Source organism: Pristiophorus japonicus, chromosome 5 (genome assembly GCF_044704955.1).
Source record: "Pristiophorus japonicus isolate sPriJap1 chromosome 5, sPriJap1.hap1, whole genome shotgun sequence".
NCBI lineage: Eukaryota > Metazoa > Chordata > Chondrichthyes > Pristiophoridae > Pristiophorus > Pristiophorus japonicus.
In genome coordinates this window covers 80,280,603-80,303,142 of record NC_091981.1, presented here as the reverse complement: position 1 = coordinate 80,303,142, position 22,540 = coordinate 80,280,603, and the positions used below count along the sequence as shown (strand labels likewise).

General features: G+C 44.0%; 1 protein-coding gene across 3 annotated transcripts in view; it reads left to right on the top strand.

The window, feature by feature from the left end:
* LOC139264385 (triple functional domain protein) overlaps nt 1–22,540 on the top strand; it is a 760,938-nt gene that overhangs the window by 433,745 nt on the left and 304,653 nt on the right. For all 3 annotated transcript variants that reach the window (XM_070880754.1, XM_070880753.1, XM_070880752.1), the window contains 4 exons: nt 482–677; nt 2,325–2,491; nt 11,762–11,881; nt 17,656–17,847. In XM_070880754.1, coding sequence (XP_070736855.1) covers nt 482–677; nt 2,325–2,491; nt 11,762–11,881; nt 17,656–17,847 — 675 coding nt within the window. The remainder of the gene's footprint in view (nt 1–481; nt 678–2,324; nt 2,492–11,761; nt 11,882–17,655; nt 17,848–22,540) is intronic.

The following is a 22,540-nucleotide window of genomic DNA, read 5'->3' as shown; positions in this document are numbered from 1 at the left end:
TGATTACTTCAAAAATTCTGCTTTTGTTAAAAGACTGATATTCCTAACTTTGACCTTCATAAATGAATGTTAGTGTAATTTAAATGAAACTGTTTCAACTGAGAACTGAGATTAAATTATATTTTAGCTTGATTTTGTTGTGAGACTGAGCAAGTGTATAAATGAATGTCGTAGTAATTGATGTTTTTAATGAGTTTAATTGTACATCTTTCCTCTCTGCGTAAAGATTGTTGTATATTGCAGCTCAGTGTTCATTTGATGTGTTTGTTTCAATATAGAATATTATTATTTGTAACATTCTTATATATTAACACTGTACATAAACCAGTGTCTGTGTGACCGTGTTACGTTTTTGATGCTAAACTGTAACAAATCGATGTTCATCGCATTGGAAGTATTCCTTCCAGATGAAAATTTCATTTAAGTTAATGCACCATTTCAGCATGGTTTTCCATAATGTATGACGTCTTGCTTCTTTCAGATCATTTCAGATCTCGAGTCTTGGAATGATGAGCTGTCTCAACAGATGAATGACTTTGACACTGAGGATTTGACCCTTGCTGAACAGAGGTTGCAGCACCACGCTGATAAAGCCCTAACCATGAACAATTTGACCTTTGACGTCATCCACCAGGGACAGGAGTTACTCCAGTATGTGAATGAAGTACAGGGCTCAGGTATGCCCCTGCTCATTGTGTTTTTAACTGCAAACTCAGACTATTTGATTGAGGTCTTTAAATAATGAAATAATGAAGGGACTAGACTGTATCCACATTGACAAATCATTTCAATTGGACAGTTGACATAGGGGTCACTCATAATTTTGAATGAGCTCAAATTTACAGAGGATGCAAGGTGGAGAGGCCGACCGGGGAGCATTGAAATATTGAGTTTTAAGGTAGCAAAGGTTTGGATGAGGGTTTCAACAGCAGATTAAGAGCTGAGGAAGGGTGGAGATGGCCAATGTTACAGAGGTGGAAGTAGGTGATTTTGGTGATGGAGAGGATATGGGGTCAGAAGCTCAGCTCGAGATCAAATAAGATGCCACAGTTGCGAACAGTCTGGTTCAGCCTCAGACAATGACCAGGGAGAGGGATGGGTTTGGAGGCTAGGGAACAGAGCTTGTGGTGGGAACAGAAGACAATAGTTTCGGGCTTCCCAAATTTAATTAAATAGTAGCTAATTTTAATTGATTGGTAATTCTGAAACATGGATATTGCTAGTAACAGCCTCTATTAACTGAAACAAATTATCTTTTTTACTTTTATAACTTGCTGCAGTTTTTCTTTGAGGATTGCTACGAAAATATGAAATAGGGTTTAGCAGCATGCAAGGGGTGCATTTATAGTTTGTGATTTTGACAGAGGTTCATATTACCTATAATGGAAAGGTATTATTCTGTGCCTCGTTCCTTTTGTTAAAATCTTATGATTAAAGTACTTCCTGTTTTATGGATGCAGACGTACACAAAAAGGAGAGCATATTAACAGCTGGGCCATTATAAGGTATCTAAACCGAAATAGGTAACAGTTTCCGAGTTATGGATCTTTACACGCATTTTATGATATTAAAAGTTCTTGTTGAGTCAGCACGTGCTTATGACTTCAGCTTCTTCAACTTAATGAGGAAAACAGCGATGTCCATTTTATTTTAAATTCTGATATTTTATCATAGTCTCCCTGTATCATGTGTTTTCCCAGCTGACAGGATGGCTTGAAGAACTCCTCCTCGGCCTCCACTAATGCCAATTTTTAGCTGGCCACTAGAAGGTGCAGAGAAGTGGTCAAGACTGTCTGTCCCTCAGATTTTCTCTCCTTGAAGAAAAGTGGCTTGAAGTGTAGTTGAAACGAGGAAATTGCCATGAATTATTGGTATCAACCCGCATCCAGCACACCAATGACACAGCATATTGAAACAGTTTGAAGGATTGTCAGTGAGCACAACGTTAACCTGCACTGCTTGACACAGATAGAAATTAGTCTCCCATAAAAGATCAATCTTATAGCCAGTGAATTCCTTATCTCAGCAGATTATCTGGTATAGATAATAAGTAATACTGCTTCTTGACAGGATCAGAGAATAATAGAGGGCGAGTCGCTCTTGTGAGTCTGTTAACACTGGTTATAAAGTTGTTGCGAAGAACCTAGAAATCTTTAGACTATGAACACTTGCTCTTGGTTAAAGAACAATTTAAATAAACTAGAAACCTAAATGATACCGTAACCAAGCAAGGAGTCTGTGTTTTGAGGAGAGGAGGGCAGATGTTTAGGAACTAAAAAAAATGATCAAATAAATTAAGTTTAGTATTTGCTGTTGCCTTTCAGGTGTTGAGTTAACCTGCGACAGAGATGTCGACATGGCAACTCGTGTGCAGGACCTGTTAGAATTTCTTCATGAGAAGCAGCAGGAGCTGGATCTTACCGCAGAGCAGCACCGCCGGCACTTAGAGCAGTGTGTGCAGCTGAGGCACCTACAGGCTGAGGTCAAACAGGTTAGCATTCAGGGTGCTATGCATGATTATGACCAAAAATGTGAGTGAATTTGTTTTTTGATCAGCAGCATTCACATGGGGGAAAATTGGAAATCTCACATTGATGGGTTAGGAGTTGCTGTTCTGAGGTTCTACTTCAGATTTGGGTGCAGTGAAAGTTGTTTTTCTGTACATCTTGGCATGCTGTACCAGACCTGGGAATGCATGATGCTAACACAGGCAATGGTCCTAATACCGACCCCTTGGGAACACCACTGTATACCTTCCTCCAGTCCGAAAAACAACCATTCACCACCACTCTCTGTTTCCTGTCACTTAGCCAATTTCATATCTATGCTCCCACTGTACCTTTTCTCAAGCTTAAATGGCCGACCCCTTATCCTGAGATCATGCCTTCTCATTATAGACTCTCCAGCCAGGGGAAACAACCCTTCAGCATCTACCCTGTCAATCCCTCTCAGAATCTTGTATGTTTCAATGAGATCACCTTACATTCTTCTAAACTCCAAAGAGTATATGCCCAATCTACTCGATCTCTCCTCATAGGACAACCCTCTCATCCCAGGAATCAGTCCAGTGAACCTTCGTTGCACTGCCTCCAAGGCAAATATATCCTTCCCTCAGATAAGGAGACCAAAACTGCACAATACTCCAGGTGTGGTCTCACCAAAGCTCTGTACAATTGTAGGAAGACTTTTACTCTTATACTCCAAAAAAGACCTCCTTGCAATAAAGGCCAACATGCCATTTGCCTTCCTAATTGCTTGCTGTATCTGCATGTATATTTCCGTGTTTCCTGTATAAGGACACCAAATATCTCTGAACATTAACATTTAATAGTTTCTCACCATTTCAAAAATATTCTGTTTTTCTATTCTTCCTACCAAAGTGAATAATCTCACATTTCCCCATATTATACTTGTGATATATTCGCAGAGCACAGCACACACAGCTCCTAACATGGCAGGCAGCTCTGTCGAAAGCCTCCGGAACAGCCTGGTTCTGTTTATTATTAACTCTGCAGTTGCAGTACACAATATGTCCACATCCACAGTGTGGAGCTACAAACATTACAAGCTTACAGACATTACACTTCTCCCTCCTTAATGAAGAAGTTATTATAACAAACATCATACATAACTTTCATTTTTATACATAACACAGGATATAGTGCCCAAGTTTCCACAGGATAAAAAACGGGCGCCCCTCCGAGCTGGGCGCCCGTTTTTCGCGCCTAAAACGGCGCCAGAAAAAAAACGCGCTATTCTCGAGCGCTTTGCAGCTCCTTGTCTGTTTGGCGCGGCGCCCAGGGGGGCGGGGCCTACACTCGCGCCCATTTTGTAAGTGGGAGGGGGCGGGTACTATTTAAATTAGTTTTTTTCCTGCCGGCAACGCTGCGCGTGCGCGTTGGAGCGTTCGTGCATGCTCAGTGTGAAAAAAACATTGGCACTCGGCCATGTTTGTTGTTCTTTGTAGCTGTTTAATTTTTGAACATTTTTTAATAAAACCACATTGCCATCAGCACTGAGGCTTCCTTTCTCACTGTCTCCTTCCCCTCCCCTCCCTCCACGGCAACAAGCCGCTGTCTCCTTCCCCTCCCTCCCCTGCGCGGCAACAAGCCGCTGTCTCCCTCCCCTCCCTCCACGGCAACAAGCCGCTGTCTCCTTCCCCTCCCTCCCCTGCGCGGCAACAAGCCGCTGTCTCCTTCCCCTCCCTCCACGGCAACAAGCCGCTGTCTCCATCCCCTCCCTCCCCTGCGCGGCAACAAGCCGCTGTCTCCTTCCCCTCCCTCCCCTCCCTCCACGGCAACAAGCCGCTGTCTCCTTCCCCACCCTCCCCTGCGCAGCAACAAGCCGCTGTCTCCTTCCCTTCCCTCCCCTCCCTCCACGGCAACAAGCCGCTGTCTCCTTCCCCTCCTTCCCCTCCCTCCCCTCCCTCCACGGCAACAAGCCGCTGTCTAATTCCCCTCCCTCCCCTCCACGGCAACAAGCCGCTGTCTCCTTCCCCTCCCTCCCCTGCGCGGCAACAAGCCGCTGTCTCCTTCCCCTCCCTCCCCTCCCTCCACGGCAACAAGCCGCTGTCTCCTTCCCCTCCCTCCCCTGCGCGGCAACAAACGGCGGTTTCCTTCGAACGATGGCTGAAGCGATGGTAGGAAGATGGTTTATTTAATCTTTTCTTTGCTTATAAATGTTTATTCAGGTTGGATTTATTTGTATAATATTTGTAGAAGTATAAATAAGGATTGATTGTAGAATTTAATGAGTTCCCTTCCCCCCCCTCCCCCCCCACCTCGTTCTGGACGCCTAATTTGTAACCTGCGCCTGATTTTTTAATGTAGGAACTTCCCATAATCGTTCAAAAGACCCAAGAATGAACGAATTTCAGTGACATTCCTGGGAGTGGGTGCATTTCTGATTGCATCCAGTTTTTCCTTGGTCGGATGTAAACCATCTTTGTCTACTCTGTACCCTAAGTACTCCACTGAGTTTTTAAATAACTCACACTTATGAGCAGACACTCGTACTCTATGCTTCTCTAGCCGCTTGAGGACTTCATTCAGTATGTTATTATGAATTTGCCTATTTGGTGCTGAAATTAGTATGTCATCCAAATAACATACGACCCCTTCAATACCTTGTAAAATTTGGTTCATCACCCCTTGGAATATGACAGGAGTGGAAGACACTCCAAACGGTAGCCTATTAAATTGATATCGGCCTAGATGAATGTAGTCAAACATGACTTGGACTCCTCATCTAGTTCAAGCTGTAAGTAGGCATTTGTAAGATCCAGTTTTGAGAAGATCTGACCACCTGTCAGTGTTGTGAACAAATCTTCTATATTCGGCAATGTATTGGGGACATTACCCTCTCGAACCTGGTTTACGGTTACTTTATAATCACCACACAATCTTACCTTTACATCGGACTTAGATACAGCAACAATGGGTGTAGCCCAATTACATCGATCTATCTTACAAATAATGTTCTCGGTCTCTAGTCTTTTGAGTTCTTGCTCAACTTTCTCCTTGAGTGCATATGGTACGGAACGTGACTTGTAGTAAACCGATCTAGCGTCCTTCTGTACCCTGACACTCGCCTTGAAGCCTTGGATCGGACTGCCCGTTTCACAGAACACCTTCGGATACTTCTTGATAACCTCATCCGTTGATGAAAATCTCGCTTCCACACAGAAAATCTTACTCCAATCCAGCTTCAGTGAGCTCAACCAATTTCTTCCTAGTAAGGCAGGCTTGTCTCCTTTCACTACTATTAGAGGTAAGTTCTGAAATTGATCTTTATATTTCACCGGTACCGTGATACGACCTACCACAGGAATTTTCTCTCCAGAGTAGCCTCGCAGCTCTAGCATTTCTCCTGTTGGAAATCACGCAATTTGTCGAGGTACAGCGACTCCAATACTACACTCACAGATGCACCCATGTCAATTTCCATTGGTATCTTGAATCCCGCAACAGCTATTTGGATTTTGATACTTTCCGAATCGCTGTCCGTTAACCTCGTGCTCCTGATGACGTGTAACTCTAACATCTCCTCATCCATGCTCTTCCATGCTATGTAGTCTCTTGGGATTTCTACTCATAGCTTTGAACGCTGATTTACCCTTCAGTCGGCATGCCTTTGCAAGATGCCCAGTCTTTCTGCAGAAAAAACACTCTGCCTTCACGTATGGACAACTTTGAGCAATGTGTTGTCCCAGGCACCTATAGCACGACTTCGACGCTCTGTTAGAATTTCCAGTTTCTGAGACTTTGGGCCCCTACCGTCTTTTAATTTGAATCTGCAGGTGATTTACCTCGGTTGACTGCCGACTGTAATTATTATTTAATTCTCGGGAATATTGTTCGACCATGCCCATCGCCCTCGCTGTCTGACAAGTAATCTCAAAAGTCAAGTCATCTGTCGTCAATAACTTCCTTCTGATCGCATCATTTTTCACCCCACAAACAAAACGATCCCATAATGCGCGGTTTTGAAAGTTTCCAAAATTACAGTGCATCGATAGCTTTTTTAATGCTACGATGTAATGACTGATACTTCCATCAGCCTTTTGATTCCGAATCCCAAAACGATAGCTTTCAGCAATTTCTAACGGTTTGGGATTATAGTGCTGCTCCAGCTTCGTTAAGATCTCTTAAGTGTTGTGTCCTTTGGCTCGTCAGGCACAAGCAGATTTACCAGCATTTCATACAATGCCGGACCTGTCTCCGATAAGAAGATCACTGTTCTGGACTGCATTGTCTGGAACTTCGATTATGTTATTTGCAGTGAAAAGCATTTGTAGCCGATCCACATACGCTTTAAAACGTTCCCGGTTGTGTCTATATTCACCCAAATGTCCCATTACACTTGCCATTTTAATCTCTAGCTGTTCACACTGTGTGCTGTATTTTATCTCGGATTTTTGTAGGTTTTTCCAAAGATAGAAACTTTCAAAGTCTCTCTGTCGGCTGGCTGACAAATTTAAGCTTTAAATCATCCGAAAAATCCCATCTCATCGCCAAATGTGATATATTCACAGAGCACAGCACACACAGCGCCTAACATGGCAGGCAGCTCTCTCGGAAGCCTCCGGAACAGCCTGGTTCTGTTTATTATTAACTCTGCAGTTGCAGTACACAATACGTCCACATCCATAGTGTGGAGCTACAAACATTACAAGCTTATAGACATTACAATACTCCATCTGCCACCTTAATATCCACTCACTTAACCGGTCTTTATCCCTTTGCAGGCTCTTTGTATCCTCCTCAGAGCTTACTTTCCCAACTAGCTTTGTATCTTCAGCAAACTTGGATACATTACACTCGATCCCTTCATCTAAGTCATCAATATAGATTGTAAATAGCTGAGACCCCAGCACTCTTCCTTTCGGCACCCCACTAGTTGTAGCATGCCAACCTGAAAATTACTAATTTATCCCTACTCTCTGTTTTCTGTCCGTTAACCAATCCTCTATCCATGCTAATATATCACCCCCAAACCCATGAGCCCTTATCTTGCGTAACAACCTTTTATGGTGGCACCTTATCGATTGACTTTTAGAAATGAAAATATACTACATCCATTGGATGCACTTTATCCATCATGCTAGTTACATTCTCAAAAAACTCTAATACATTTGTCACACTCGATTTCATTTTTATAAAACCATGTTGACTCTGCCTAATCATATGATTTTCTAAGTGCCCTGTTACCACTTCCTTAATAATGGATTCCAGCATTTTCCTGACACTTGATGTCAGGCTAACTGGCCTGTAGTTCCCTGTTTTTTCTCTCCCTCCTTTCTTGAATAGCAGGGTTACATTTGCTACCTTCCAATCCACTGGGACCCTTCTAAAATCGAGGGAATTTTGTAAGATCACAACCAATGCATCCACTATCTCTGCAGACACCTCTTTTAGAACCCGAGGATGTAGGCCATATTCTTCGCAACATTATAAACTTCTTTTAATCTAATACTATCTTGAACTTCTTTAGTTAACCAAGGATGGATCACTTTCCTCGAGTTTTTATTTTTCAATGTAATGTATATACGTTGAGAATTTTGAAATATTTCTTTAAATGTTTACCACTGTTTTTCTACTGTCATACCTTTTAATCTAATTTCCCAATCTGTTTTAGCCAACGCACCCCCCCCTCCCTATACCGATGTAATTGACCTTATTTAAGTTTAAGATTCTAGTTTCTGACTGAAGTATGTTGCTCTCAAACTTTATCATATTATGATCACTCTTTCCCAGAGGGCCCTTTACTATGAGATTCCTAATTAACCCTGTCTCGTTACACAATACGAGATCTAAAATAGCCTGTTCCCTGGTTGGGTCCACGATGTATTGTTCGAGGAAACTATCCCGAATGTATTCCATGAACTCGTCCTCCAGACTATCTTTGCCAATTTGATTTGCCCAGTCCAGATGAAGATTAAAAATCCCCCCCACTCCCCCAAATTATTGCATTACCATTTTTACCAGCTCCTATTATTTCTTGATTAATACTCTGCGCAATGGTATAGACTGTGAAGGAGCCTATAAACTACTCCCGCCAGTGTTTTCTGCCCTTCACCCATTCTGATTCTCCTTTCAAGCCAAGCTCCTTTTTCACTACTGACCTTATGTCATCCTTTATTATCAGGGCTACCCCATCCCTCTTTTCCATTCTGTATGTCTTTTCGAAATGTCAAGTACCCTGGAATATTTAGTTCGCAATGTTGGTCACCTTGCAACCACATCTCTGTAATGGCGATTAGATCAAACCCATTTATCTCTATTTCTGCCACTAATTTGTCTATCTTGTTACAAATGCTTCATGCATTCAGATAAAGATTGATTTGAACTTTTTTCCATTATTCCCTGCTTTCATCTTCCAGAAGAACATAAGATATAGGAACAGGAGTAGGCCATATGGCCCCTCGAGCCTGCTCTGCCATTCAATAAGATCATGGCTGATCTGATCATGGACTCAGTTCCACTTCCCTGCCCGCTCCCCATAACCCCTTATCTCCTTATCGTTTAAGAAACTATCTATTTCTGGCTTAAATTTATTCAATGTCCCAACTTCCACAGCTCTCTGAGGCAGCGAATTCCACAGATTTACAACCTTCTGAGAGAAGAAATTTCTCCTCATCTCTTTTTTAAATGGGCGGCCCCTTATTCTAAGATCATGCCCTCTAGTTCTAGTCTCCCCCATCAGTGGAAACATCCTCTCTACACCCACTTGTCAAGCCCCCTCATAATCTTATACGTTTCGATAAGATCACCTCTCATTCTTCTGAATTCCAATGAATGGAGGCCCAACTTACTCAACCTTTCCTCATAAGTCAACCCCCTCATCCCCGGAATCAATCTAGTGAACCTTCTCTGAACTGCCTCCAAAGCAAGTATATCCTTTCATAAATATTTAAATAATAACTTGCTCTTTTTTGCTGATGCACTATTATTGTTAAACTCTCTGTTCCTTCCTGTCACATCGTGCTTATTTTTACGAAGTGCTTATTTGTACTAACGATCTTCAGTTCCCCACAACGCTCCCGCCCCCCCCCCCCCCCCCCCACCCCCGCCAGAACCGGAAGTGGGCCAGAACCGGAATGAGGCCCCCGCAATTGACCGTGCTGTCTCGCCGGGTCGGCCAACCGGCAGCAGCAGCGGGGGGAGAGAGAGAGCTGGGGGGGGTGGGGGGTGGTAGGAGAGAGTCGGGGGTTGGGGGCAAAGAGGGGAGTGGGGTGAGAGAGCCTGATGGGGGGCGGGGAAGAGAGAACCGGGGAGGGGGAAGAAAAAGCCTGGGGAGGGGGGGGTGGGGAAGAGAGAGAAAACCTATTTGGGCGGGGGAGGGAGAGGGGGGAGAGAGGGGAGAGAGAGAGAGAGAGAGAGAGAGAGAGGAAGAGAGGAAGAGAGCCTGGTAGTGGGGCGGGGAGGAAAGAGAGAGATAGAGAACCTGAAGGGGAAGGAGGGAGAGACGCGGGTGGGGTGTATCAGACTGGAGAGAGAGAACTCAGGGAAGACGGATCACGTTCTTCCAACCCCCTTTACTCCCACACCCGATTTCTTGGAAAGTTTGGTGCGTGTATTACAAGGGACATCGTTGGTGTGTTTGAAATACAGAAGTCACGACACTGTCGCTATTCATTTCATACCCAATAAACCTGTTAAAAATATGCACACAGTACCCCATCTATGGCGGGGGGAGGATATGGGGACAAGGGACTTTGGCTGGGGGAGGGATGCACTTACGCTGGGGTAAGGGACTTCGGTTGGATTTTGGGAGGCTTTTGCTGGGTTGTTCGAGATCTGTCCTCTATGGCTTCTGAAGTCAGAATGGATTAAATTACATTTACATATTCCAGAGAAACTTCAGGGTGTGGCTTATCCTCCAAGGGGACCAATTAGCAATAGGTCATAATGGAGAGCTAATCAGAGACACGGCAGCCATTAGTACAAATAGTTGTGTCCTTATTTTTACCCAAATTGCTACACTACTCCATTGCCTTGACTTCTCTCTTTAGATTTTGAAATTTCCCCTCACCTGACCCCTCCCCCACTCTTTTTAGTTTAAAACTCTATCTGCAGCTCGAGTTATTTGATCCATCAGGACACTGGTCCCAGCCTTCTTTAAGTGGAGCCTGTCCCAAAGGAACTGCTCCCTCTTTCCCCAGTCCTGGTGCAAGTGCCCCATGAATTGAAACCCCTTCCGCCCACACCATTCTTTGAGCCACGCATTCAATTCTCTGACCTGCTTGTCCCAATGCCAATTTGCACATGGCTCAGGGAACAATTGAGAGATTATTACCTTTGAGGTTCTGCGTTTTAATTTGAATCCTAGCTCCTCAAAGTCTGTCTGCAGAACCCAATTCCTAGTTCTGCCCATGTCGTTCGTTCCTACGTGGACCACAACAACTGGATCCTCCCCCTCCCACTCTAACTCCTCCCCCTGCTGTGAGGAAATATTCTTAACACTGGCAGGCAACACAGCCTTCAGAACTCCCAGTCGCGGCTGCAGAGAACAGTATCTATCCCCCTGACTGCTGGCCCCTACAGCATAGAGGTCATCTTTCCTTTTCACTCCCACCCCCTCACACTTGAATGGTCTCCTGTGCCACGGTGGCTTTGTCAGTTTGCTCATCCACCCTGCAGACTTTGTCCTCAACCACACAGGCAGCAAGAACCACTTACCCAGGATTTTAGGTGTCATAGCCTAGTTAATTCTTGTTTATACTTTCATCTGGAGTACTCCAGGTAGTCACACACAGTTCTATAATTATGCTCCCATTTACATTTTTGCAGTGGGGGTGGGGTACTCTCAACTGTAACTGTTCTGTTCTGATTTTGCATTTTGTTCACTGATAATGCTAAATGCAGCATGTTGTAAACGTGTTGTTTCATATGTAGTGTACTGATACTAAAAGAAAATGATCATAGGGGAAATCTGAAAAGTTTTGTGTGTCCTGCAGCTTGTAATTTAGTTGAAGTGATCTACATCATTCTAATGCCTTGTATTAGGCAACACATTTTGGCACTAATGGTATTAACAGTGAGTTGCTGACTCTTCCAATATTCTCTTGTCTATTCCTCCCCCACCTTGCCCCACCATTGGCGGATTTAGCTGTCAAGGCCCTACACTCTGGAACTCCCTCCCTAAACCTCTCTGCCTCTCCACCTCCTGCTCCTACTTTAAGTTCTTCTTTAAAACCCATCTCTTTGACAACTGAAGCCTCATTGTACGCCATCAGTTTATTTATTTGTTATTGTTGCAGGTACTGGGTTGGATTCGGAATGGAGAATCCATGCTAAATGCAGGCCTCATCACTGCGAGCTCACTTCAGGAAGCTGAGCAGCTACAACGTGAGCATGAGCAGTTCCAACATGCCATTGAGGTAAGACAGTTTCTATCAATAATGTACTATTATTATACTGGTGAACAACTTAATTGTGTCTAAGAGCAATTTAGAGATATTCTGATACTTTCCGAGTCTAAAACTGTAATGTATTTCAAGCATTTCATACATGGTTCAAAATATCAAGACTTCTTTTCCTCAAACCAAAAGAGAATGGTTATGTCCCGAAATAGGAGCTATTTGTTTTGGCAGCCCACATCTTAACATATACACGGCTTGACTCCCAAGCACAAAGCTTTGAGCTTAAATCTCAGAATTGGCAATCTCTCCTCTTCAGTTCTGTTGGTCTCGGTGACTTTAGTAGTAGTTAGCTAGGATGTACATGGAATGTTATGGAGGAGCAAAGTGCTCCATGTTATGATGCTAGGGAGGGAGGTCATGGAAAAGTCTATTCATCCATCCCCCCAGGTAGACAGGAATTGGTGATTATCTGCTCTATCACAAAGACAGTTTACTACCATGTCTGTAACATTGCCCAACTGTGCCCCTACTTCAGCCATTCAGACATTCAAACCCTATTTGTGCCTTTGTTACATCCAGACTTGACTACCCCTATGTACTCCTTATCAGCCTTCAATCTGCCTCCATCCACACACTTCAGCTTGTCCAAATCTATGCTAATCCTATCATGCTGTTCGCCCATTAGTCCTTTCGTCACTGACCTGCATTAGCCCCCAGTTCACCATGATCTCAAATTTGATTTTTTTGTCCTTGCTCCTAAATGACCTTGCCTTTTTCTACCTCTAACCTCCCCACCCCGCATCTCCGAAATTCTCTGTTCCTCTGATTCCAGCCTTCCATCCCCCTATGCCTCACCATTGGTGACAGTGCCTTCAGTCACCTATGTCCCAGTCTCTGGAATTTCATCCCCAAATCTCTTCGCCTCTCCACTTCCTCCCCTCTTTTAAGATCCTCCTTAAATCCCTCCTCTTTGATAAAGCCTTTCATCACCCCTCGCAAATCTCTCTCGGTGTTGGCATCTGATTTTCCCAACACCTCTGTGAAAGGCCTTGGGACATTTAAAGGCATTATATAAATGCAAGTTGTTGTTGGTGAGCAGCAGAAAAGAAAATAATTGTATAAAAATGCGTGGCACTAGAAGAATTGTCCAATTAATAAGATAATTTACCTAATTCTTATTGGACAGCTGTTTTCTACATTTATACAGTCAATCTTTAAAATCTTCCGCACTATCTGAAGTCTAAGTTCATAAATGGAGTCAACAAATTATTTATATATTTGTATTGGGAACTGTTGGGGAGTTAATTGAAACAATTGGACTTTAGCATTTTGATAAACTACTGAAATTGGCTATTGAAAAAGCTAGTTTTATCAGATTTATTTTAATAGCAAAGCACTCAAAATCAAGATAAATAATAGTGTTTTGTGGATTGTAAGATATTTTATATTTTGCTCCCTTCCTTTTCTCATATCATACACAATACTGCACTGAGAGGGAAGCTGGAAAAGCTGACAGGCCATTTGAAACTGCTGATCAAGGAATGCATGAGCTTAGTTCAGGGTAACCAGCTTTTTTTTACAGTGCTGTGCCACTATGTGGTACTGTGGAGCAGAGCCTAGATGTGCCTTGAAATGGGGGCTGCAAGTGGGAAATTATCAGAAATAATGTAGACGTGCTGCCACTCTTATAACTAGTTCTGAGGGGATTCACACCAGTATCAAACTTTGCTGTTTTTACCCCAGGTAATGGAGCTCTGCTGAGCCCTATTTTCTCCTCAGTGGGATACTGTCGTTCACGGGATTCATTATAGTTAGGCGGCTTTTTCTTATTATCACAGTATCATTTTCCTCCTGCTGCTATGTTGCTAAAACCAGCAGATGTCTATTTGCTATGTAATAGGATTAGTCACAAACTTATATAGAATGTACAGCACAGGAGCAGGCCAATCAGCCCAACTGGTCCATGCTGGTATTTAATGCTCCACACGAGTCTTCTCCCACCCGACTGCAACTCACCCTTTCAACATATTCTTCTATTCCTTTCTCGCTCAGATGTTTATCTCGCTTCCTCTTAAATGCATCCATGCTATTCACCTCAGCTACTCTTTGTGGTAAGCAAGTTCCATATTCTAACCACTCTCTGGGTTAATATGATCAAAAAGAGACTATTTATTACCAGCAGAGAAACCATAAATATTGAATTCCATTTTAACGTGGGTCTAGCAAAAGAAAAATATAAATATTTTACACTATATATTCAATTGAGTACTGTCCAGTGGCCAAATTGTGGACTCTTGGAGGGAAACCAGAGTCAAATCCATATTAAGTGAGTCTTTTGATGGTTTTTCTAACCTTTTCTCTGAAATGGGTTGTTCTTGTTTGCTCTGTACCCAAGCTCTCTTTTAAGAACGTTAATATAATTTCGTAAACGGCTTGGGATGCTGAATACTGGGAGGAGTAAAAACAAGGGGGCCACAATTGCCCTCTTCCCCAAACGGGTCGCATCTGCCATTATTTAAGACTTTTCTCCGCCCCAATCCATGGCAATTTTCAGGTCTTAGTTGATTTTTTTCGGTTGGAGTGGTGTTGCTATTGTCAGGATGGAGGAAGTGCCGGTGGGTCGGAGCAGGCATCGCTCCGAGTCATCGCGCTGACGCGTCACAACATCCCTCACCTTCAGTTAAACTCTGCAGCCACTTTAGTGGCAACCCTTGGGCCACCAGGGAGGGTTTCAGCCGGGCCAGCAGCCTGGTACCCAAGAGGGGGTGCCGGACTGCCTGCTGGTGGCCTGGCTGAACCCGTGGCCACCATTGTCAGCCCAACCTGGCAGTCGGCCGACAATTAAAATAAAATGGTGGCTGCGGCAGGACGGTCGTGCCACCCAGGCACACACAGCTTCCTGCAGAGGAAAGCTGGCAGGGGCACCGACTGGCAGCCGAACCGCTCCCGAGAGGCAATTTCCCACGCAGAGCGGAAAGGGGGTCAGCGCGTGCCCGACGGGGCAGCTACATGGGCGGCAAGGTGACCATCACTGCAGGCAAAAACATGGAGGGAAATTTATAAAATGTTGGTGACTCTGCACCGACTAAATGGTGAGTCCTTACTGCCCCGTGGCCGCCTCTTTGAGGCAGTCATGGCTCTTATAGAAAGGGGCAATTTCTATTTTTGTTTCAGTGGTGTAGACCTGCTGCTGCTGCTGCTGTTGTTTGAGAGAGTAAACTAATTGGTGGTCATCGCAACTGATAGACTGATCTTCTGCAGTTGTGATGGCGGTTGTTAACAGCTTGGATGAGAACACCTGGAAATTGGCATTATCTCCACCACTTTTGCCATTTCTTAGTTTTCTCTTCCCATCCCTTTTCTTACATTTTTCCACAGTACACACCAGCCTACACTGAGAGCAGACCAATGGCCTACTACAAGATTCCTGCTGATGGATGTTTCGATCTCTCTGCTGGGAGGCGAATGACAGCATCAGTTGATGACTTGCCTTCTGATATTTGTCCATCGTCTTTATTTGCTTTGCACCTTTATCCGACATACAGTTGAAATGAGGAACTTCATTGACTCATTTAGGGAATAGTGGAAATGGTTTATTGGTTCCCAAGTTTTCAGATAAAAGGCACCAAAATTCTGGCATCAAATGATAAAAATTGGTACAGGTGGAGCATCCGGAAACCTCGGGTCCGAGGCCGTTACGGATTCCGGGTATTTCTGGATTTCGGAACGTCTTTCTGACATCCTGAAACCAGAAACTCCCGAGCCGAGGTTCAGGTATTTCCGGATTTCAGAAGGTGTTTCCGACTCCATTCGGGGTCAGGGGGTGTTGCAATCCGATCGCAGCTCCAGATTTACACGGTTTCATTTGGGGGCAGGCAGGGACTGGTTGGTTTGGGGAGCTGCAGTATGCGTGTCCGGTTTTCGGACAGCCATTTGATGAAAATAAACAGCGATACTTCAATCAAAATTTCTTACTCACAGCACAAGTAACCCCCCAAAATACAGTGTGGAAAATCGCCAGCGATTGCTTTCGCTTCCAGGACTGGGCCAGTTAACTCACGGTTTCAATCGGAGGAGTACGATGAATTGACGCTGTTTGGATTTAATTCTGGAAGTAAATAGTGGAAAAGGTGAAAGAATAAAAAATGCAGGAATTGTGTGGAGCATTGTGACCAGAGTGGCAGAAGGAGGGGAAAGGAAAACTTGGATCATTCCCTTGTAGAGAAGGGAAGTGCCGTTTGCAGGGTTTCACCGGGGTCTTGCAGCGATAACTTTAGGCGAACTGCCGGTGTTCAAGGCTGGGGGGTGCCATGGTTGCCGTGCTTTGCAGTTTTGGCGCACTTGTGTTCTGGCCAAGGGAAGACGCCCGGAGGGGCCTGCATTGCGGACCCAGGAGCAGCGGTACCTAATGATGTGAAGACCCGGAAGGTGAGGTGGGTTGGAGTTTTAATTTTTTAATTCCTGTGAGTTTTCGATTTTTGCATTTTCCCTGGGCCCGGCTCGCAGCGGTAAGTGATTTGGCAGGGTGTCCAGATTCCGGAACATTTTCCAGATTCCGAACGACCCCGCCACGGATCGGCCCGGTATCTGGATTGTGAAACATTACGGATTCCTGAACTTCGGATTTTGAACGCTCAACCTGTAATACAATGTGCAATCTGACGGATAGATACTTTTTCCCAGCAGCGTCTGACTCTTTCCTCCCTATGCTGACTAATCTTATCAATCAATCTGCACTTTCTGCACTGCAACAGACAAAACTGTATTTCGCCAATCTTGAAGACCATAGAGCCATGCAGTCCCTGGCTCCTCCAACCTGGATATCACTGAAGAACCTAAGATAAGAACATAAGAACATAAGAATTAGGAACAGGAGTAGGCCATCTAGCCCCTCGAGCCTGCTCCGCCATTCAATAAGATCATGGCTGATCTGGCCGTGGACTCAGCTCCACTTACCCGCCCTCTCCCCGTAACCCTTAATTCCCTTATTGGTTAAAAATCTATCTATCTTTGACTTGAAAACATTCAATGAGCTAGCCTCAACTGCTTCCTTGGGCAGAGAATTCCACAGATTCACAACCCTCTGGGAGAAGAAATTCCTTCTCAACTCGGTTTTAAATTGGCTCCTCCGTATTTTGAGGCTGTGCCCCCTAGTTCTAATCTCCCCGACCAGTGGAAACAACCTCTCTGCCTCTCTCTTGTCTATCCCTTTCATGATTTTAAATGTTTCTATAAGATCACCCCTCATCCTTCTGAACTCCAAGGAGTAAAGACCCAGTCTACTCAATCTATCATCATAAGGTAACCCCCTCATCTCCAGAATCAGCCTAGTGAATCAAAAGATGCTGAAGTTCATTCTTGACTGTTAATTATAATGATCAAATCTGTTTTTCAGCTGTCAGTTCCCATTGTTCTGGTTCTCAGAAGTTATAAAAGGATGTATATTTTGGAGGCTGTAAAGTTGCTGATTTTTAACCATTTTTAAATTGCCATTAACCATTTGAAAAATATACATGAACTAAATTTGGTGTTTAGGATTTTCTTTGTATTAGTGCCTAGAAACATTTTTGAAAAGATTGCTTGCAGTGTTGTTAAATTTTCTCCAAAATGGAAGCCGTGCCCGTGATCATTTAAAAGCACATCTGCTCAGTTAATATAACCTCAAAAATAAAGTACATTTAAACAACAAATTTAGTTGGAACTACTTAGATTGTCGAGTTCTACTTACACAAAAAGTTCATGGATGAAATTTTAAATTATTTTCTGACATTCCTATCATTTCTTTGTAATAGAAAACCCATCAAAGTGCGCTTCAAGTACAGCAAAAAGCAGAAGGCATGCTGCAGGCTAATCACTATGATATGGAAATGATCCGTGAATGTGCAGAGAAGGTGGCTTCCAATTGGCAACAGCTCATGCTGAAGATGGAAGATCGGTTGAAACTTGTCAATGCCTCTGTGGCATTCTATAAAACCTCTGAACAGGTAAACAAATAATTCTAAAAGCCTGTACAAGAGGTGGTTTGTCTTGACTCAAATCTTCAGTGTATGGCTACATTGCACAAGTATGATGGTACAAGGTCCTTCATTAATTGGGTATTTCAGTAAGCTAGCAAATTGCCCATTGTGTGGAGGCAAATTAAAAGGTAATGCTGAATGATACTAACATGAAGTAGCACAAACATGTGAATCAACAAATGTGCAGCTATAGCTACTGCTACAAACCTAATTTACAACATCAGAATGAAAGCGATGCTGTCTTAAAGCTGCAGTACAGTAAAGTGCTTGGATATGTGCAGCCCTGAGTTCAAATTTAACCTTTATAATTATTATTAATTATATTAACATAAAATGTGAACTATGATTCCATCTATTCCATTATTGTGGAAAGTTGCTTTGGATTAATAGCACACATCAAGTTGTGGTGAGCGGGGGGGGGGGGGAGTGGGTGCGGTTGGTACTGTAGCTCATAAACATCTAAAGATTTGCAACTTTTTTAATGGAGATGGTTAAAAATTAAAGAAAGTTCAATACTCAAGTTGCATACTACTTTGGTGTATCGCTCTAAAGAGTTATCAGAGTTAGGTTTTTCTTCTGTGATTTATATGTACTGGGTTTCTGATCTTATTTGGCGTCATTAACTTGAGAAAATCTGCTTCAGAAGGATTGCTGAAGGGTATATCTAACCATCGTCATCCTCACACATCTCCAAGGGACTGGATCAAAGGCAAAAATGCACAAGAGTTACCTGCCCACTGTCTATTTTTATGGTGGCGAAGGGTGGAGGGCAGAGAAGCAAAATAAATGAAAATGAGCATATTTAACTATTAGTTATGGGTGCCTTGTCCAACAATGAAAAAATAAAAACTGCTTTTAGCTGTTCAGTAAGTTGGAAACAAGACTGCTTTAAAAATATCAATGATGCCATAGCAGAAATTTGAATAAGCTGTAGAACCACAGCTATACTGTGGTTATCTGTATATTACACTATTAATGAGGCATTTCCATTATTCTCTGGATGATCGTGAATCCATAAAGGTAAACTATTGAGAAAACTATGAATGTCTTTATTGCAAGTAAATAAACAATTGGAATGGACAATGTAAGATTAGGGGGTCAGGATCCAAAACAGTATGGATAAATTCCAAACCTGAAATGACTGAAATTGAGGAGTCTTGAAATTGCTCACATAGAATTGTCTCTTGAGTTGTTGGCCTGTCTTTTTTTTTCAAATGCATTGTTTTAATCAACATTTTCCATCTTTTTTTATGCTCTACCCTCTTTTCCTAAAGTGTTGATTTCTTCCTGAATGATTATTCCATGAGTGCCATATACCCTTCAATAGCTTTCCCAAGTGGTTATTATTCATGTGGGAGCTTCGGTGGTGAGAGTAGGCGGGCTACTTGACTGCACAACCCTGTCATCACCCAATATTCATGTGCGTGTGCGCAAACATAAGAAATAGTAGGCCATTCAATAAGATCATGGCTGATCTTCTACCTCAACTCCACTTTCCTACACTATCCCCATATCCCTTGATTCCCTTAATATCCAAAAATCTATCGATCTCTGTCTTGAATATACTCAATGACTGAGCCCTCTGGGGTAGAAAATTCCAAAGATTCACAACCCTCTGAGTGAAGAATTTTTCCTTGTCTCAGTCATAAATGGCTGACCCCTTATTCTGAGACTATGATCCCTAGTTCTAGATCCCCAGGCAGGGGAAACATCCTCCCTGCATTTAACCAGTCAAGCCCTTAAGAATTTTGTATGTTTTAATGAGGTCAACTCTCATTCTTCTAAATTCTAGAGAGTATAGGCTTAGTCTACTCAATCACTTTTCATAGGACTCAAGAATCCCATCCCAGGAATCAGTCTGGTGAACCTTCGTTGCACTCCCTCCATGGTAGGTAAGGAGACCAAAACTGTACACAATACTCCAGGTGTGGTCACACCAGGGCCCTATATAATTGTAATGAGACATCGTGGGCCCGAAATTCAATACCGCTGGAAAGCTGGTGCTTCCCCCACCTTTTTGTGGCCATTAGCGGCAAAATTGTTTTGTGGCTGGGCCAGCCCATACTCAGCTCCAAAAGTGAACTATTGCGTTCCAGCGCTAATAAACCCTTCCAAAGTGGATTTTTCAGCGGTGTGGCTGTCTTAATTTGACCGTTATCACCACTGAGAAATTCAGCATGCAGGTAAGGGTTTCTACTGCTGGCTCATCCTCCAGCAGCTGTCCCCTCAAGGTGCCACCAGAGTGGTCCAGGCACGGGAACCTCTGCTTAAGGATGCCTATGCACTGCTCAGTGATGCACCTGGTGGCACAATGAGCGTCATTGTATGCATGCTCTGGCACTGTCCTGGGGTTCCGCAGTGGAGTGAGCAGCCAAGTGGACAGGGGATATCCCTTGTCCCCAAGCAGCCAAACGCAATCCTGATTCGGGCCGGTGAAGACGGTGGGCACAATAGTCTGGCGCAGCATGAACGAATCATGGCTACTACCTCCCTTGCCCGCTGCACGGTGCTGACGGTAATGCCTTCTTCTGTGTGCCGCCCTGCTTCTGACCAGGTGTACCAGGTGTCGTCCTCCCAACATACCTCCCATTCTCAGAGTGATCCCTGTCAAGCAGGTCTCTGCAGCCCACAGGTCTCCACTAAAGAGTCAGACCTGAAATTTATACAAAAGTATGTGCAAACCTCTAAGCAGCACTCAGCAGGTTTAGTGGAACCAAAACAAGTAATAAAACTACGTGAAAAGCTAAATACTGCAGAAGATGGAATATGACATAAAAACACGAATAATTAATAAAACTCTCTGAAAAGCTAAATACTGCGGATGAATGAGTCTGAAATAAAAACACTAAAATTAATAAAACTATTTTCCTACCAAAGGGCCCCGATCACGGCAAAACTCCAGCGGTGTCTCGTTCGAGCACCGACTGACTACCTCGCGGGGACACTGCCTGAAGAAGTCCTATCTGTTTGTAGGTGAAAATTGCTGTGGTGGCTGTTTTCCAGTGGCCCGCCCGCTGCTTACCTTACTGCGGGAAACCCTCCTTTACAGTGGCTTCATCCCGCCGTTTCTGGCGGAAGTGAGGACTGTTCAAATCCCCCCCAAGCTGAATATGGCTCGGGAAGAGAAAAGTACATGACCGTGGCATAGAAAACATAGAAACATAGAAAATAGGTGCAGGAGCAGGCCATTCGGCCCTTCGAGCCTGCACCACCATTCAATGAGTTCATGGCTGAACATGCAACTTCAGTACCCCCTTCCTGCTTTCTCGCCATACCCCTTCATCCCCCGAGTAGTAAGGACTACATCTAACTCCTTTTTGAATATATTTAGTGAATTGGCCTCAACAACTTTCTGTGGTAGAGAATTCCACAGGTTCACCACTCTCTGGGTGAAGAAGTTTCTCCTCATCTCGGTCCTAAATGGCTTACCCCTTATCCTTAGACTGTGACCCCTGGTTCTGGACTTCCCCAACATTGGGAACATTCTTCCTGCATCTAACCTGTCTAAACCCGTCAGAATTTTAAACATTTCTATGAGGTCCCCTCTCATTCATCTGAACTCCAGTGAATACAAGCCCAGTTGATCCAGTCTTTCTTGATAGGTCAGTCCCGCCATCCCGGGAATCAGTCTGGTGAACCTTCGCTGCACTCCCTCAATAGCAAGAACATCCTTCCTCAAGTTAGGAGACCAAAACTGTACACAATACTACAGGTGTGGCCTCACCAAGGCCCTGTACAACTGTAGTAACACCTCCCTGCCCCTGTATTCAAATCCCCTCGCTATGAAGGCCAACATGCCATTTGCTTTCTTAACCGCCTGCTGTATCTGCATGCCAACCTTCAATGACTGATATACCATGACACCCAGGTCTCATTGCACCTCCCCTTTTCCTAATCTGTCACCATTCAGATAATAGTCTGTCTCTCTGTTTTTACCAGCAAAGTGGATAACCTCACATTTATCCACATTATACTTCATTTTTTTCGATCGGCCGCCCAAACCCTACAGTAGCTGTCCCTTTGGGGATGGTGAATTTCAGCCCCCTTTACTTTTATACTCAAATCTTCTTGTAAAAAAGGCCAACATACCATTTGCTTTCTTAATTGTTTGCTGTACCTGCATAACGCCAAGGTCCCTCTGAACACCAACATTTCCCAATCTCTCAGCATTTAAAAAATACGCTGCTTATCCATTGTTCTTACCAAAGTGGATGGGGTTGAAATTCAGGTGTACCTGTGAGTTTTTGACTGGTACTTACCGCGGGAACTCCTGGTACGGTAAGTAGATCCATTTTTAGGATATGGACATTTTTTCAAAGTCCTACAGGAAATTGATCATAATGGGGCGGGCCTTAGATTCAAAGCCAGGCTGACTGGCTGAAAATGGGTTGCTCGGGGCAGTGGTGGTGTCACAGCGCATGTGTGTCACCACGCTCTCTCCCCTATCATTTTTTAACTTTAGCCACTGGGCCACCAGGGAGGGCTTCGGCCAGGCCAGCGGCCTGGCACCCAAGAGGCCGAACCTGGGGGCAGTATTTTTCCGGGCGACCAGTAAGTCGGCCAGCAAAAATGTTTCCATTGTGGCTGCGGCAGCGGGCCCTCCCCTTTAAGGACAACCGCGCTGCCGGGCCCCACTCAGTTTGGAGATGGTGCACCGGCA